Source organism: Phalacrocorax carbo, chromosome 4 (assembly GCF_963921805.1).
Source record: "Phalacrocorax carbo chromosome 4, bPhaCar2.1, whole genome shotgun sequence".
In the NCBI taxonomy this organism is placed as follows: Eukaryota; Metazoa; Chordata; class Aves; order Suliformes; family Phalacrocoracidae; genus Phalacrocorax; species Phalacrocorax carbo.
Genome location: NC_087516.1, coordinates 64,340,178 through 64,358,895, shown reverse-complemented (window position 1 = coordinate 64,358,895; position 18,718 = coordinate 64,340,178). Strand labels below are relative to the sequence as shown.

The following is an 18,718-nucleotide window of genomic DNA, read 5'->3' as shown; positions in this document are numbered from 1 at the left end:
TGTTGGCTCATGTCCAGCTTTTCATCCACCAGTACCCCCGAGTCCTTCTCTGCAGGGCTGCTCTCAATCCCTTCATCCCCAAACCTACATTGATATTGGGGCTTGCCCCAACCCAGGTGCAGGACCCTGCACTTGGCCTTGTTGAACCTCATGAGGCTCTCACAGGCCCACATCTCCAGCTTATCCAGGTTAATCAATCTAATATAATCAAAGCTGAAAACATGCAATGGGAAAAATGAAGTAGAGCATTGTAGTTAGGGTAACATGTCATTACAGTTGGGCTACTTTTTCTGCTAAGCGTATATATTATCTTTAGAATATTAAAAGATGATACAACTGTTAAATCAGTATTTGAGATGTCTGGAAAGGCCAGAAGGAAGGCTGGCTCTGCCATTCAGCATCTCTGCGCCTAGGCTTAAATACAGAAATGTTACCCCCGGTTTTATGTCTCAGTTCACAGGCCTGCCAGTGAGCAGTTACCCAGAATTTTGACACCTCTTCTCCATACCCAGTGTATTGTTCTATGGCTTTCTTCTGCATCATGCAGGACCACATGATTTCTGCCCTCGCACTGGTCCATTCACCTTTTTGCCCGAGCATTTCATTAACACGTTCTTCACCCAGCTTCATAATCAGGGGATATAGGCAAATCAGACCTCCACTTTTTGGAGGCCTGCAGTGAGATGTTAAGGTCTTTCCAGAATGTTTAGTAGCATTAGTATTTACATCCAGAACACTGCTCTCACTGACTTCACTGATAGTGGCTGAAGGCTAAGCATGTCCACAGGCTGTCTGAGGCTGGGTGCATCGAGGGGGAAGGAAAACATGCCCAGAGGCCATGTGTAAAGGTTTTGGTTTATATGACTGGCTTTTAGTACATACGAAGAGCTCTGTAGTGGCAGGTATAGAACCTAATTGCCAGGAGTAATTAAAAGCACTATTCTGTTTCCTCAGCAATCTTTTCTATTCTCACAGCTCCCTGTCTCATTCTCTCTGTACCATGAGGCAGTAGAGGAAATCCATCCTGCTCCCCTCACTGAGAGCTTTTCACATGGAGCTTCTGTGGAAATAATTGTACTGGGCATGTAATTAAAAATACTGCTGTAACCAATATAAACAACTGGGTCAAATTAAGATTTCAGAATCAGCGTTAGTGCTGGTCTGTCTTAACATTAAAAATCAAGTGCTTGGATGTTTACATTCCACTAGCAAAGTTTGTTTAGAGGATTTTATTGTATGAATTTCTGTAAAATTTCCCTAGTTTGTTCTAAGACAACAAACTGAAAACAGCCCACTCTATCCTTTGGAGGAAGCGTACTGGCTCCCACCGGCACTGATCATCGCTTAGGTTCATGAAGGGAGAGCTGCATGCTAGAGCCTTGCCCTCGAGGTGGCTTACAGTAGGAGCTGTTGTCCATAGGAACTGGGAGCAAATGGTAGCCTTCGTGTCAGGGGTTTCCTCTGGCAGACAGCAAAGGAAGTGGGAGTCTAAGAGCATCTGGTAGCTTGGGGGTCAAAAATTCCTATACTGCTATCAGTTGCTCCTCTTCCTCTTGTTTTCTCTGCCTTCTCTTTCTAAAATATGCCTTAGCTCCTGCTTCTCCCTCTCCTATCTCATGCCCTTCCCTGCTTCTCCTCTGTATAACCCCTCCTGTCCAACCTTCATCCTTTAAAGCGCCTGCCCCGGTGTCACTGCTCATGCTCCCTGCTCAGTTCTTCTCAGGACCTGTTCTCCACCCACACAGAAACTGTGCATCCTCACCCTTCTTGCTGTCCAGCACCAGCTGAGGGCTGCCCCGGATGGGTAGCATTCCTGTAGGGCCCTTTCTGGTGCCACCATGAGCTTGCAGGCACTGTGCAAAGCCCTCTTCTCTTTAGAGAGTGTAGTTGTTCTTCCCAAATAAGCCACCAGTCTCTATCAGCACATGTGAACTGATATATTGAGAGGTTTGTAGCTTAGCCAGATGTCAGTAGGCTGTTGTGGGAAAGGACATTTCCCTGGGAGGAGCTGTAAAGCTCTAGGGTTTCTCAATGAGAGGTGGCAGACATTTCTGTAGAACCACATTGATGAGTCTTGATGAGCCATCTCAGCTGAAATTTCCACACATGGAAAAGCAGCCTTAGGCAGGCAGCAGTCTCTGATGGGACACTTGAGCGCAAATTTGCCAAAGTCCTTTTGCAGGCTTTTACAATGGGAGGAATGAGGAAATCTGATCACAGGCAGTGCTAATGTTGGTTTGTTTTTTTTTTCCTGCCAGCTGCATGTTCGTCCTATGGTTGTTATTAAAGAGCTGGCTTGCATGACTGTGGATATATTGTGCTTCATTTAGCAGGAAGACTCGGGATTTTTTCCAGGAAATGAGTGGTTAAAATCCAAATATCTAACTGCTTCAATTCAGTTCACATCTAAACTCTCCATTTACTTTGCAACAGAGACTTCAAATATTATCTGCACTAAAACCAGATTCCCCAGGCTACCGTGAGGCACCAAAATGACTGCACTCATTTTCATGGTAGCTGAGCACCCTAGCATCCTCACTTTTCACCATGGCTCTCTGCAGCTCCAGAGGATTATTAACTAACTATTTATCAGCAAACAGTTGGCATATCCTTTTCCACTGTCTCTTTGCTGGTGAATCCAGCTGAGGCTCTACCTCTTTTGGCTGTAATATTGGAAGTGAATTATCAGTGAAAGTGTCCATCACTTCCAAAGAGCTATAGTGCTATTGGGATGATCATATCACGTAAAATAGTTTCCCTCTGCTTCTCCCCCTTTTCTGCAAATATCTGCTGGATATGCAGACAGCTGCATTTTTGGCAGCAGATTGGATGACTTGAAGCTATTCACTAAGAGCCTTAGCCAAGCCCTCAGAAGTCAATACAAAGCTTTCCCTTGACTTTAGTGGAATTGTGCCCTGAAAGCACTTACATGCAGGGAATGAGTGAAACCAATATAATTAAACTTAGAGGATGTATCTGGGTCACTCTGACAGCAAAACCCATAATGTATTTTTTTCGATCAGTATTTCATATCATTAGTTTTATAGTATGCTGCTTAGTTTGGGATATTTTTCCCAATAAAAATGATTCAGGAGTAAAGGGATTAATTATATCAAGCAATGCTGGTTTTGCATCTTTAATGTTTGGTTTGGCTTTCAATTATAATCCCCCATTTTTAAAGGTTTAAAAGTTAGTGATAAAATTCCATTCTAGGAATAACTGGAATCAGAGCAAAGGACAGACAACTGATCCCCTGATCAGTTTCCTAGAGTAGAAAATAAAAACCAGGCTTTTTTCTTTAAGATACACTGCCATCAAAGCCAATTTTAAGTTAAAAATGAAATTCTGAAAGCATTCGTCATAATAGCTAAGGGTGAGGGAAAGAGCGATAGATCTAAGGAATAATTTTGGATTCAGGTCCTTACAGATAAATGGTTGATATTTTATTTCACTTAGAAAAGTACAGGTTTAGTGAGTTTCATTAAAGCCTGGTACAGCTGAATGTGCCATTATGCCAGTTCTGAGGAGCTCTTGCTGCTTGTGGATTAGACTGGAGCCAGACAACAACAATTCTGGTTTTCATCCACAAACTGAAGTTTGAGATACAAGTCACCTGAGGGTTGTTTAAAATGCCTGCCTTTTTCATTAGGCACATTTGTTAAAAAATATTTATGAGATGGCAACAGTTAGACAGGGGATGTATGGGAAAAGAGAAAACATGCTAAGTTCCTGGTTCTGCAAAAAATGTAAGCATATGGTAACCTTCTATGCCTGAGTTCAAAGGGATTACTCTTGCGCTTAAAGCTAAGTCTCTGTTTAAGTCTTTGCAGTATCATATTTTACTTAGTTTCTGGGTGCCTGCTGTTAGAGATAGGCAGGTAGTGAGATTTTCAAAAATGCCTTGGCAAGTGAGACAACTAAGCATAGCAAAAATCAGATCCACAGAGCAGAGTACCACTCCTCTGACTTTAGCCATCCAGGCACTGGATTTCCAGTCTAGCAGCTTAAGCCCTGTCTCTGCTTAGTGCTGAGCAGTGGGAAGACAGAGGGGTCAATTCATACCACTTAGGGTAGGATGAATCACACAGCGAAATTGTCTCAAACTGTTGAAGTTAGAGGAAACCTAAGTGACTGATCCAGATCAGCTGCCTGGCTCCTGGGCAATGAAGATAAATGGGAGCAACTTAACTTTACATTTCCTAACTTAACAAGGTATCTGCGTGATTGCAGCTCGACCTTGCTATGTCCCTCTGCAATTTTGGAAGCTTTGCACCCTGACACACAGCATCCTCGTTTCTGAATTAGCCTTGGTTTTGTTACAATATGTTAAAACTTCAAAACCCAGTTCTTGAAATAGTTACACAAACAATTTTTCTCCATGCCTTGGGGAGAACCAGACCTGGTTCTATGGGCAAATGGTGCAAGAATCTGTTTCCTCTTAGAGGAAAAAGAGGTTTATTTGCTCGTTTGTCACCAGTGTTCACGGGGAGCTCCATAGAAATCACTGCTGTATGAATGGACGCGTCAGGCTTATAACAGGCCCAGAAAAATCAAGGCTAGAAACTAGTCTGTCTGTTTTAAGTGCCCAGCTTAAACATAGTGTCTCTGGACAGATGATCCTCTTTGCCACCCAGTGCCCACTTGAAGTCTCAGTGCCCTTTGTGAACAGGCACTCAGTGCTAAGCATACTGTGCAAAAAGTGGGCACTGCAACCCCCTCTCATTGCTCCCCTACGAGGCCAATGGAAAGGCAGACACCTGACTTGAAGACCTTGGCTTGTCTTCTGGAGGTGTTGGTGCATTCACTATGTAACTGCAAGAGAGAAGTAGAAGTGTCTAAATTCCCGAGACCTAGGTTTCACCCTTGGTCTCTCTGAATCACAAAGCAAGAAGGACTATAGATCGAATAATACTCTTCAAATTCCTATTATTGCTCGTTTGTTTCTTCTCCCACAATTGTATTTTGTAGGAAATATAGCAGTAGTAAAGGAAAAGATCTTCTGATGTTAAAAAATTTGTCTTATAAACAGTTTTAGCGTCTATTTTTGCACCCCACACATAGATGCGCCCACAGGCAGTTCCCTTGAATTCCTATTCCTGAAAGCTCTGATATCAGCTCTATAAAATGTATATTTAGGGAAAAGATAATAATTTCCCTTCAGCTACTGTCTCTGTTTACATTTATTATCTGACTCAGCAGTCTGCCTATGTTGAGCAGATTGTATCAATAAATGAGTTACTTTTTCAATGTACGCTCTCCCAAAACCTTTAAAAATGATAAATAAGAATATTTAGCAATTGTAGGTGACGCAGTTTAATACTGAATATTTGCAATGCATACTTTAGGTCTCTCTCCCAACAAATTCTATTAAGAGGCTTTTAAGTACATGAAAACAAACAAACTCCATGTTTATTCATCTTATGTTGCTATTTTCAGTGCTGAAAGAAAGTGAAAAATCCTGAAGAAGTGGGAACAGGTAAATAAAATCTTGTTATCAGGTAAAAGCTCAAATTTCTTCTTTTTCTTCCCCTTAGCCAAATGCAGATTGCATGGATGATATACCTCCAGACTTGGAAGCATCCATAGGAGGACCACCAACCAACCAGATAACAGGAGCCAGCGATATAACAGTGAACGAGAGCTCTGTAGCCCTGGATCCTCCGGTGCGGACTGTTGGAGTACTACAAGTCATCCAAGATGTAGACTCCTTTCCCCAGGTTGGGGAGGGTAACTTCACAACAAGCAGTAAGTTCCTCTTTCTGGCAGAATTTGCACTGAAATAAATGTTTAGAAACCCGAATGAGAAACTGAGCTCTGGTGTGGGAAAAATGGCCTTTGCGGGCTTTTTCACTGGAACAATGGCCTTACTTTAAGCCTAACAGAAACCTACAGGGTAAGTAAATTTAAATATCATGTCGTTCTGCTGTACTGCAAACACTTCCAGCCTGTGCGCAAATCAATGTGTTGAATGGCGAGCTGTATTTGCAGTCCCCTGTGTGGACAGAAGAAGCTATTTTGGTCAACACAAAACAATATAAACTTATGGTCGTCTTCAGACATTGTTTAGAGTAAGTGATCCCCTTCACTGTGATAACCTGCCGTGTATCACCTGGCTTCTTTGTGAAGCAGACTGGTGCATGTCCTTCGGCCTGCCTTTCCTCTCTGGGCTACATGTTAGCTTGTGGAAGTTATTCTTACCTGCATAACATAAAATAAATAGTGAACACAGCAATCACTTTTACTGTCTTTGGTCAAGAAAAAAAGAATGCTGAGCTCTGGCTTTGCCTTTTCTTTATCTTCTTACATCAGCTGAAGCTCATCTGGTTATTTATTCATACTTTGACTTCTCCTTTCAGAAGGATTGATGGTCAGAGTTCCTATACTTGAAAACCTGAGTGTAGTGAAATAACACTGCCAATTAGTACAAAAAAAAGGAGAATTCGGGATGTTTTCAATGTGTTTAGTTTTCACTTGTTTAAGGGGCACCATTTGAACCAGTAACTCTCAAAATGTCTGCATGTCTCTGTTCCTAAAAATAATGTTCTTTGTTGAAAATCTACTTCTGACAGTTTAAAAAGAATGTTGTCAGCTGTTTCGAGTGAGGATTGTACTAGTCTAAAGTCCTCATTTTTAGGTAAAATAGCAGATCAGTAGAAAATACATATCTGTTTGATACCAGTTGGTGTATTAGTATTGACAAGACTATTGTAGAAAATCATTAGGTATACTTGAAGGGAGGTAGAAGAATGTGATAAAATACAGGTTTGTGTATGTAGTCGGTGTAGGTCCTGGAAAAAATCGCGCATTTTCAACCATTTTTAGGTACTGCTATGGGCCTGGGTGTGAAAAAGAAGACAAGTAATAATATGATGTGTAAAAGGTAGAGAAAGATGAGGGGACTAGGCTGAAATGATTTTATATTAGTCTCCTTACTCTGTGGAGAGACTTGATAATCAAATTTTCCCTCATATCGCAGCCAGTGTCATGGCAGTGAAAATAACTTCTGGAAACACTGGACTTGCAACCTTAGCCACAAGTGACCCAGAAGTGGAGTTTTAAGTTCTCCCTTTGTAGATTAGGTAGTGGTTTCAGGTTTGGTCCTTTTATGGTCTAAGTCCTCGATCCAGCAAGGGGTGAGCAGCAAGGTTATAGGCCCAGCTGTCATCCATGGCCAGCCTGTCAGCTGGTGGCATACAACTTTCGCAAGCCTCCTTGAGTGCTGGCAAGAGCCGTTCAAAACGAGATGTTATTTTGTTCCTTCCAGTAATTGTTTTTAAATGCATTTGAGGATGATTTAAACCATGAAGGAAAGATTTTACTTTGTGGTATCGCAGTGTAACCAAAGTCTGGGCTAGACGCTGGTCTCAGCTGTACCTTCTTAACACTCCTGAAGAGAGTAACTCCTCTGGCAGATAATTATCCTTGTCCCGCTGTTCCTTACAAGGTCCACTGTTGAAGCTGGGAAGGAGGGCTGTGGTGTGCCCTTTACACCCACAGCTGCCTGGCACATGCTGAGAAGCGCCAGCAGCCTGGTGCAAAGCCCAGAATTGGGGGTAGTCCATGCTTTTCATCCCAGGATCTTGGCACACCAAAAGTAGTTCTTCTCGTTTGTCATCAGGGGTAACAATGGTGTTGAGATAGCCAGAGATGACAAGAACTCAGTAACTCTCAAGCCACTCTCTTCCCCTCCAGTTTTGTTTCCAGAGTCTGCAGAAGGATCAGTGTCAGTCCAAACATATTTGCTCTTCATTTTCCAAGTTGCCAGCTATGTAACTGGGTGAAAAACTTGCTCTGAGCCAGCTCTGAGCTCTGCAGGGCCTGCAGAGATGCTTTATTTTGTCTTGGTGCCCTCTTACCTTTAATAACACGGGGTAATAGACACCAGCACTGGGCAATCCTGAGGGCTGACAGCAGAGCCTATGGATAAGGAACTCGCACCAAGACCAGTTGTCTGTCCAAGCACATGGATAATGAGGCAGCAAACCTTGGAGCTTCAGGAGTTGTCCATCACCTGAAGAGGCTGGTCAGGGGTTTTTCCCTTGTTATTTTAGAGAAAGAGAGAAGAGAGCGGGGGGTGGGGGGGAAACTAGCAGATGGCCTGAGCTCTGTGAAGGTTGTGAGCCTCACACCATCACAGGGGTGGCTGGGGACCCACTGCTAAAAACAGACCTTTTCAGTTGTTTTGTGAGGAAAGAGGAGTCCTGAGAAAAGTTCAAGGGACCTTGGGAGCTTCAAAACCCTGGTGTGTGCCTGCCTATGCTGTGGTCACACACAGTCACTCATGGAGCTCTGGTTTAATGCTTTGTTAACTGTTCTTACTCACCCATCGTTGATATGTAGATATGAATCTTCATCTGGTTTTCTCATCTCAAAGTGGAATACAATACTTGAATATTAGTCAGTGTTGCGTGTGCAAGTTTACATGCTGTCATCACCGCATCCAAAGTGGTCAAACTTGCAGTAGTTCCCAGACACATAGCCGTTTGTTCCCTTTCTGCAGCAGAGCTGCAGCAAAGAGGAGGGCTTTGGTTAGGAGTTAGGGGGCTGAGTTCCAGCAGCGGTGGCAATTTGTCCCTCCAGCTGCCTTATGTGGATTTGGGCTGTACTGGCACTTTGAAAGGTAGAACTTAGCATCTTAGGCAGTCTGAACTCTTAAGCCAGTGAAAGGGGGACATCCAGAACCACCATATAGTTGTGGTATGAAACCAAATGCTAACTAAATCAGAGGGCAACTGTAGGCTAAATAACTGGGTCGTAGCTGTCATGTAGATGGGGCTTTGTAGGCATTGTGTCTGTTTATTGTATTCAGGCACTGTACTTCTCATTTCCAGAATCCTCATAGTTACACAACTGCGGAGCTTGCTGAGCGTGCCCTTTCTGTGAACTAGTCTGCCTGGGAATTTGTAAGCGATGACGCTGATTGCTCCTAGGAATCTTTGCTGAAGTTGCTAGGTTCTGGCCTCTTTATATAGCATTAGTGACGGGAGCATACTCTCAGGCTGAATCTGTGCTAGATGTTTTTCTTCCTCTTGGTGCTGAATCTGTGCAGATTGCCTCCAGTGCAGTCATGACATGGCACCCCGTATCCAGCACCATGAGTCCTTGCATCCCCCATTATTCCTGGCAAAGCTCAGTGGTCCAGGAGGCAAAGAACTTGCTGTCTTCTTTCCACCCACTTCTGCAATACTTTTTGCTTAATTGTTGTTGCATCCTTTTTGTTTGTTGATTAATCATTCTGGTATTGTTGTCCTGTTTTGGGTTTAATTTCCCTTTCTGTGTTTCCAGTGAGTATTCAGAGCCAGAAGAGCTTCTACAGTGTGTCTGGAGGGAGGATATTTCCAGAGTACTGTTCACATTGGGTGAAATTCTGTCTTCATCGAAATCCGGTGGCAAAGCTCCCACCAACTTCAGTGGGGCCAGATTTTAATTTCTGGAACTCAGCCAGTGCTTTTCTTTTTACTTCTATGTATGTGCTCAACAGACATTTCCTCTTCTCTCCCTCCCTTTTTCTCCCCATGCTCCTGAATAGCTAATGTCTTCCATGGGACCTTGGGTGACATAGTGTACTATGAACAGCTGGATGGGACTTCATTTGGGGGGGCCCATCCCTAGGGTTCCTTGCTAAACCAAGCATCTCCTGTGTAGTAGCACTGAGCACTTAAAAATGGACCAGCAGTTTCTCTCAGCTGACTTCTACTAAGATTCAAACTTTCATCAAGTGCCTTGGGCATATCTACAGCCCAATGTCTGTTAAGTATTTAGTCTTAGTGACTGTTTGCTCTCTGTGGTGGGATTTTGTGGTGGGATCCTGGGGTAGTATCTTGTAATGTGATAGTTCTGTAATCAGTTGATGAAAATGGATGGATGGAAAAATTGAAAAACTGGAGTTGGGCAAAAAAAGGGGGGTGTGTGAAAAAATTGTGTGAAAATACGTAAGAGTTCATCTCAGCTGAGTTTCCTGCTTTTACCTCATTACTTTTCAGCTCTCCATAGGGTATGAAAGAAGATAAGCTAAGGATCTTTTTCCACAATAATATATCATGGCAATCTGCGTTGCCTAGTTTTTTAGTAGTGAGTTATGCAAAACGCTAACAACTTTGGAAATTTCAGCACAGGTGGAATTTCCTGCTCTACAGACAATATGAGTGTGAGCTGGACTTGGCTAAGATATGAACTGGAAGAAGCTCTGAGCTACACCAGCTTTGAAGGAGTGGAAGGTGGATTTGAGGAGGACATTGCAATATTCTTTGAGTCAGGCTCAGCTGGGATTGAGCAATACAGTTAAAAAAGGTAGTTCCCAGGGAAAGTAGCATCTAGATATTTTAAATTTTGTATGGCGAGACTTGCAAGGGAAAAAGTAGTTATTAATATTTTCACCTTTTATAGCATTCATAGGCATTCATCTCAACCCATGTGGCACGTGCTGCTTTCTGCAGTAGATAATGTGCACTGCCTGAATCTTTGCTCTCTGTTGGTAAATACCTCTAGTTTTTCAGTTTAGGCAGGCTTTTATATTCTCTTCAGCAGGATGTCTCATCACACTGCATAAGGTTCAGAAATCCCACCAGCACTGCCTTTGTAGTTGGAGGAAGATCCATAAATAATTCTACTGCAAACATGGGCAGGAGTTTTAGTATGAAAAACTACAAACTCTCCCCCAAGGTGTCGTATCACCTGCAAAGTCTACTGAGTTTGGTGGGCTGTACATTAGTGGGGGAAATCTAGAGAATACCAGCAGTTCCTTTTCTGCCTCGTATTTTGTTCTTTCCATAAAACCCTGCCAATGTATAGCTCATCGTGACTGTTAGGACACTTTCAAGTCTCTTTGATAGCTCTTCATTAAATCTATTAATATAACTTCTCAAGTAATTATTTTCATCTGTATATGTTTAAAATGTCTTTGTGAAGAATAATCAGCCTTTGGAAGTGCATGAAAGTGCATGATCAGAATCTGATCCACTGTTGTCTTGCAACTACTTGACTGTTCCTCCTTGCTATTAACGGGGATTTTTTTAAGGCAGAATGTAAAAGAGGAGGAAAAGGTGAAAAAACTCCCTAGACAGTAGTTAATATGGAAAGTTATTAACACTTGCATTAGCACCTAACACTGTCCTGGAGACAGAATACTGGTGGGACTTAGTTAAAGATTGAGCAGATTGGGTCCCATGTGCCTGGAGTATGCCACAAGGCCTGGTGGCTCTGTTAAAAGCCTGTGCGGATGTTGCACTAAATAGTTGTCATGGACTGAAAATTCCAGTGAGCTGAGGTCCTAGATTCATTCTGAGGCTCACACCAGTGCCAACATAGCATTGGTGGTTTGAAAGGCCAGCAGTGGTTTGAAAGAGTCACCAAGTTAAACACAACTGACACTAAAAATGTGCTCTGGATTATTACATCCACCTACAAGATTCCTGCTAGCCTCTGTGAATGGGCAGTGAAGTTTTCCTGTTATAAAACTGCTCTTCCTTTCCATATGTTAAGATGTGAAATACAGACAAAGCGTTTCTGTACAGCAAATTGCAAAAAAGGATGTACAAAAATGCTGTGAAAGAAGGAGCAAATCTGAAGTCTAATTTTTTTTGTTTTCTGTTCCACATCTGCTATGTACATTGACATTGCATACAGAGCAAGGATGAAACCATTGGTTCCTGAAACTCCCTTCTCTCCTGCAGACACTCTGAGCTGTGTCTGTGGTCAGCTGGGGAGCACAGTAGGTATACACAGTAGTCTTGCCCAACCTAGGGTGCCAAAAAGACTGCAGATCTTAAGAAACTTCCTTAATAATTGACTTTAGGAAGAGATTTAGAAGAAAATGTTCTCCTTCAGTAGCGGAAGCTCCATTTATAAGTCTGTCTCAACGTATAAATGCTGTGGCAGTTACCAGCTTGCTTCTCTGTCCCAGGCTGCTTGTTCCTGCCCCTGTGTAGCCCTTCCCTTGAGCAGCTACCTTGTAAGTCCAATCCAGAAACTAACCAAGTTCTTCCTGGTTTTTTTGTTTGTTTGTTTTTTGTTTTTTTTTTCATTTGGATCAGTTCCCTGATCCAGAAGTAGTTGTGCCAGTACAACAGGAGGAAAGAAATATGGAGCGCAAGAGAAGAGAGGGACGTATAAGCCAGTTTTCACAACACTATTGCCAAAATCAAGCACACTGTCTCAAGCACAGCTAGACCCTACACAGCTGTCTGTTTTGCCCAGAAATCAGGATAAACAAATAGGCAAAGTAAGCATGAAGCTTCAAATCTCATTTGAATGCTCATATCTGAGTGTTCAGGCATTTTATTAATGGTCAGTGAATATGAGAGACATGAGGGGTTTATTACCTATGACGATAAACCTCCATAAGGAAAAGTGCCATTGTAAAATCTGTGATGACACACAAGCGTATCCTTAGATATATCGTTCCCAGTTGCTCTGAATGTGTACTGCATGTGCGCAGGCAGGGGAAAAGGGGATCTGAGGACTGAGATCAGTGATAACATAGCTTATATATTTCTTTATACTCCACTGTCTTATGCAGACAGCTAGATAAAACATTGAACAAGAAAGTGTTTAAAGCAAAATGGACAAGCAATGTAGAATAAAATACAAATCTGAACTGCAGAGAGGCCAGATGAATTAATACTAGCTGATCTCTTTGATTTATACTTGAGAACGAAAGCCTTGCCTTGCAGGAGATGTTCAGCAGCTTGCATACAGTCTGCTTGATTACTTAGGACTCATTCTCACATGTCTGATGTCTGTGGAGTTTTTATTGTCATCAGTTTTTACACAAAAGCCTCCACTGAAATTGGCGGGAAGTGCTGTTTAAGATACAGCGTGCTACTGTGATTCTGAATCTTTTTCTGACCAATTCAGGAACAAAGAGAAATGGGAGACACAAGGAACCAGCTTGGATCAGCACCTGAAAGTAAGAAGTAAGCAACAGCCTTCTAGCCAGGCAGGCAGAGGAAAGGCAGGATTCCAGGGTCAGTCCTGCTGGTTGCTGACATTATTTCAGAGAGATAAGCAATGGAAAAATAATGCTTGCCTGTACTGTGCAGTCCCCAGAGACCCCCCCTCCAGGGTCAGGCTCTGCTGTACCAGTTATTATATACACAGATAGTAATGGATGGACCCACTTCTGAAAAATTCACAGGTAAGAGCAGATAATAGCAAGCAACCAAGTCTAATAAATTTAGTGGGGAAAAAAAAGACCGTGAAAAGGCAGCTGTGCCTATGGAAGAGTAAAAACACAAGGCTGAGAGAGAGGAGGTATTCATAGAAAGTAGTGCCATTTCTGCAGCGGTCACCCTTGATTCTGCTTGCGTGTATTTTGTTCTGGTTGCATTGCTTCATAATGGAGTTTACGTTTGCCTTAGTGCTCCCATAGTGTCGTGACCACTTTGAAGTTAACTCAAAAGTGCACCAGGCAAAAGCTCTAATGATGTACTGCTTCCAGTCATTGGTATATATGGTTTTTTCCTTACTCATCTAGGCTTTGAGTCTGTAAATGTACAAGAGAATCCGTCCGGTTGTACACAAGCATTTAAAGGATCACATGTGTGCTTACACCTCTGCTTCTCGTGTTGTAACCAGCAGTATTGATTTCTCTAAAAGCTTGAGAGAGTTGCATTTAGAAGCAGATCAAGTGAAAGAGGTTTGTGCCTGTGTGACCTTTTTTGTTTGATAGATAAATAGTCTTTCAGGAGATGTTTGGCCTGCAAGAAACACCCAAAACTACTCTGCTTTAAGTTTTCTCTAAACCTTTCTAGGGGCAACAGCTCAGATTTCCATATACAGTGTCTAGTACTTAGAACTTCAGCCTGGACAAAAAAATTTGGTAGTAGTATTTGCTCATAAAATACCAGTCATATCCCAGTGTGTTTTTGAAACAACTATTTCTTTTATTACTTACCTCCAGCTCCAGCAGAAATTCGGGTGCTTCAGGGATCCTTTATGGTAACCACAGTAACTTCAGGTCACTTCATCTAGAAGTGAGAGTTTTCACTAAATCTTTAGTAATTGGACTTATCTCTTTATTGTGCTGGAGATGGGCAGTGTTAAGTGAAGATAGTGCCTGAAGCTGATGCTTTGAAACTGGTAGGCCAGATGGAGAAACTGGCTTATGAGTGTTTATAGAAAACATGAATAATCAGAAGAAAAGTAGGTAACAGCTCAAGCCCAACATCCAAGAGGAAATATCCATCTAGTGGCATGAATGTTAGGAGAGGATTTTCTTCTGCTTCAGAGCCTGTCGGGGACAGGAGAAGTGGGTAAGCCCTCATGTTTTTGGAGGCTGGAAATAGGACCCACACAGTTATATTCTAGCCCAACTAGATGTCACCTTTGCCACTCCAGTGACAAGGCTGATATCCTGAGGAATATATTCAGGCTGTACTCAGCACAGTGTCAGAGTTGCATTAATGAATATCTGGGCTTCCAAAGTGCCCAGGAGATATATGACAGAATATCCACCCAACTTGGCCTTTTATTGTGACTATCTTCTGCAAGTGCCAATACCTTTGACTGTTCTTTTCATTTTAACTCATGTTAACCTATCTGAGGCACTCAGAGCGTAGGCAAGAACATACGCTTTGTTGTGGCAATAATTAAACCCTATGTTAATTCACATATTAATGTGCGAAACAACTTACCTGGAGATCTCTGTGGAGAATTTCTGGTCTATTTGCCACTGTCTATGTACCAGAGTTCTGTAAGGCAATGAAAAAAAAAATAGTCCTACAGGAAAAATGCATGGAAAACATATAGAACAAAGATACCGCTGGCGAAGTCAGAGTGTGAAAAGGACTTAGCTAAAATAGCTTTGTTAAATCATAGCATCTTAGTGTGGGGGGTGGGAAATCACACAAAGGAGGTTTAAAATCTGCCAGTTCCTTATGCAGGCAGTTAAATACCGCAATGTTTTCAGCTGCTAATGTTTCCTTGGGAGACAGCCACCAAATGTGGTCTGTCAGGTATGTATGACAAACCTTGCTTCAGATGTTGCCCTATGTGCATGGGATATTGAATTCAACTGAGGTGTTGCTAAACTTTATTACTTCTTTATAATTGCTTTTTGATATGGCAGTGGCACCAGCAAATTGTCTTTCTGTGCATAAAAAGCTATCAGTCTGTAAGACCAAAATAGTCTCGGAGTAGGAGATCTTAGAAAAACAATCCTCTGCCAATCTGCAGAGATGTAACATGTGCTCCCAGCTGCTGAGTAACCTGCAGCCTGAAGATACACTTCAAAGGAAACAGTTTTGAAGAAAAGCTACGATAGAAAGATTATATTTTCAGTTGTTCACCCTCAAAAGTGCCTTGCTAAACTACCATAATGGCTTAATATTCCACAGGGTGGAAAGAGTTACATTTGTTTGCAGTAATTCATTCTGTGTCTCTTTTGTTTTTTTTAATTAATCCTTCAGTTTTTGCCTGATTATGACTGAAAGAAGCAAGTCCATTTCTGTTGTGAAAACTGAAAATTTACTGTAAATACATATTCATCTGAAAGCCCTCTTTCCAGACTAGATAATGTAACAATATTTTAATCATTTTTCTTCTGAAAGCTCCTGAAGTCTAAATGTTCTTCTAGAACAGCCTGGGAACCTTCTGGAAACTATCACCTTTGAATGAGAAGAGTTGTGAAATTGAAGAACTTGAATGGAAAAGGAAAGGCAGAAGGGGTTAAATCCAAACTTAATGTTACAAAATTTTGACTCTAACTTTACAGTAGAGTTCCCAAGGGAAATAATAATGAACCAGTGCAAATGCATTTACATATTTTGAAGTTTGTTTTCCACATTTTCAGAGAGGTTTTTTTATTTTTACTTTTCCAGGTACATATTGGCATGTACAGGGTAATATGTCTTTCTTCTGCCTCTCTAAAGAGTGTGAATGCTCAGAACTCAAAAGAAGGTGGAACAAGAGTATATATATATATTTTCACTGAAAAGATTGAAACAGAGACAAAATGTTTTAATGCAGAGAGACTGTTTTAAAATTACTCTGCTCCAATTTGCGTTTCACTTGTAGAGTGTTAGGGAGGCCTTGATGGTAGTGGTGGTGTCCAAGTGACCTAATGAACATATTTTCTAGTAAAATTCCAGCTGGGATTTGTTGAAACTTAAATTGACCTTTCCCCTCCACTGGTCTGAGAAGAAATTCTGAAAACAAATGTCTTGGTCTTGGCCTTTCTCGTGTTCTCATGAGCATTTCAGCAAGAGGCCGTGATAAAAGCAGTGGCTTGGAGGGGATTTTCTGATGCCAGAAGTTTTTCACTTGAAACTGGATTGTGACTGCAAGCTTATTTGAAAGGAAATGCTAAGAGGCTCTAGATTTACATAGCCTAAGGACAGTTTCTATTGATGTCCCTAGTGGGTTTCCCACCAGCCAGCCCCAGGCCTTCAAGTGCACTTGGCCAGTGAGAAATTATCCTGGGTGCTAGAACTGAGGACCCTTTAGGCACCTTTAGTGGCCTCTGGGCGAGATTGAGTTCCCTCTTTAGTGTTAGCCTTGCTTCTTATTGTCCTGGTTGCCGCTTTCAGGGTTTTAACGGTCACATCTACCACTTTGTAAGCAAGAAAACAGAGCTCCTGTGATGCTACTTGTGTGAACCATAAGCAAGGAAAGCAAAAGCTGCTGGTTAATTAAGGAGGGAGCACGCTCACACTCTTGATTTCGTCTGGTGAGACAAAACCACTGGTTTCACATCTCAGGTCAGGGAGTCAGGTCAAGTAAAACTGTGCTATGTTACTTTTTGTAAGGGCCCATTTGGGGAGGAGAGGGAGACAGGCAGGAAGAAGACAGGAGATCAGGGGAAACTCACATCAAATTAATTTAAAATCTTTAACTCAAAAAGCTGCTTACTTTGTTTTCAGTTTTTCTGAAGGCTGAATTTTTTGTCTCTACATGAGGCATTTTTATAAGTGTATTTTCAGATAAGATTCAAATGTAGCAGGCCGGGCCTGGCAGATCAAAGATTTATTTTTTAATGGGAAAAAACAGAAATGTTGAGCCTTTGGAGCATTGTCAAAGAAATGTTCCAATTAAAAGGAGATTGACATCAACTGATTTAAAATTTCTTAAACGAACATAACAAGTGATAAACTGTTGACCTCTATGAATGCTTTTTTTGATTGTTGTTCTGTTCTCATGTGATTCTCTGTGAATCTGCGTTAATATACACAGCCTAGCTTGTTAGAATTTTATCTGGCACACTAGCCCTGCTGCAAGAAACAATAACATTTTGGACATCTCTGTTCCAAATAGACAGTGGTCCTGTATACCTCCTAGTTGTATTTTAATCCTCATTTCATGTGCCTGTGATGAGTTTTAAATGTGCTGCTTTTTCTTTCCTATAGAATGCTTTTGGTTACATCAAAAATATTGCTAAATCCTTTAAGCAAACTGTGAAAACAACCTAAAGGTGATCCAAAAAGCATTGAAGAGGTTTTACTTTTGTAAAAAGAAGAATGGTTTGATACAGTCTCTGTTGGGGGAAGGGTATCTGATTTCTAAACTAATGAAAAGGGCCACATTTCTCATAAAAACAACTAAGCATAGACAGATTAAATGAGTTTTTTTGCCTAAGTTTGCAGGAAGTCCTGGGAAATGTTCCTGATGGAAAATATGTGTTGTTTCTAGCTACATAGATCTACTTTACTCTTTCTGTTGGTGCTCAGTCAGTTATACAAGATTTGTAGATCATACTAGCACTGACAATGTCGTATCCCACCTGCCAATCCATAAATGTCAGCAGCATTTTGAGTCATTTTGCACCCAGCGCAAAATGCCGACCCACCGCCTGGCACAAGGCGCACCCTGCTTACAACTGCCCAGTGGCACACAAAGACCTTCCTGGTAGATAAACCGTCCAAGTAGTGGGATGCTCTCATTTTAGGAAGCCTTAAGTACAAAAGTTCATGTTTTGATAGGGAGATTTCTGTTTGTGGCCGTGGTCAGATTCGCTTCTCAGAGAACTGGCCACAGCTGTAGGTAGAAAACGTTACTGATAGTGAAACTATTGAGTAGGCTGGAGGGAGGATCAGAGCTGGAATAACTCCTGTTCAAAAACTGCATAATTACACTGGAATGTAAAATGCGTTGCAAGGCTTGATAGGCTTGTGAGGTTTAAGAGAAAGGAACGTTAGCAGCTGAACTCATCTGTCATTGTAGGATGTAAAAAAAATTTGAAATCTCTGTGGGTTGGTGTTGCATGAAGGGTTCTTTTGAAAACCAGGTATTATAGCTTTTAACTGACATCTGGCTGTGGTTCTGCACTGGCAAAGAGATGAACTAAGTAGCTGGGGAGCTTGTACAGTGAATGATGCTAATTGCTAGCAAATCTGAAAGGGATTATATCGTGCAGCCACTACAATAGTGGAGAGTAGACTCAACTACCCAGGACATCACTTCCAGTGTAAGTCTCCTAAGCCTTCCTCTTTAGGTAAAGAGAAATACTACATGTGTTAAAGAAATTGTCTACTGAAGCTATTTTGAAGTGTGCTTTCTGCACTATCTGCCCTTTCTTGCTGTTGTTTTGAAACAACATCATTACTTAGACTCCAGAGAAGATGAAAAATCTGAAAACAGCGAAGCATTTCAGGTTACTTATTTCAAAGACGACATTTATGGTAGCTCCAGCAGTTGGTAGTGACTCATCTTAAATGTCTGCTGGTGCTCAATGAAGGTCAAGGCTGTCCTTTCTGTGTGGGTATGAGGGAGGATCAGACACCAG

The 18,718-nt window shown here is 41.7% G+C and overlaps 1 protein-coding gene across 3 annotated transcripts in view; it reads left to right on the top strand.

Annotated features, from left to right (window-relative positions):
* Positions 1–18,718, top strand: part of RNF150 (ring finger protein 150) — a 133,813-nt gene that overhangs the window by 95,210 nt on the left and 19,885 nt on the right. For 2 of the 3 annotated variants that reach the window (XM_064450231.1, XM_064450230.1), the window contains exon 6: positions 5,535–5,745. In XM_064450231.1, the coding sequence (XP_064306301.1) occupies positions 5,535–5,745 (211 nt within the window). Of the gene's footprint in view, positions 1–5,534; positions 5,746–18,718 lie in introns of those variants that run through there. The other variant, XM_064450232.1, reaches the window with a different exon arrangement.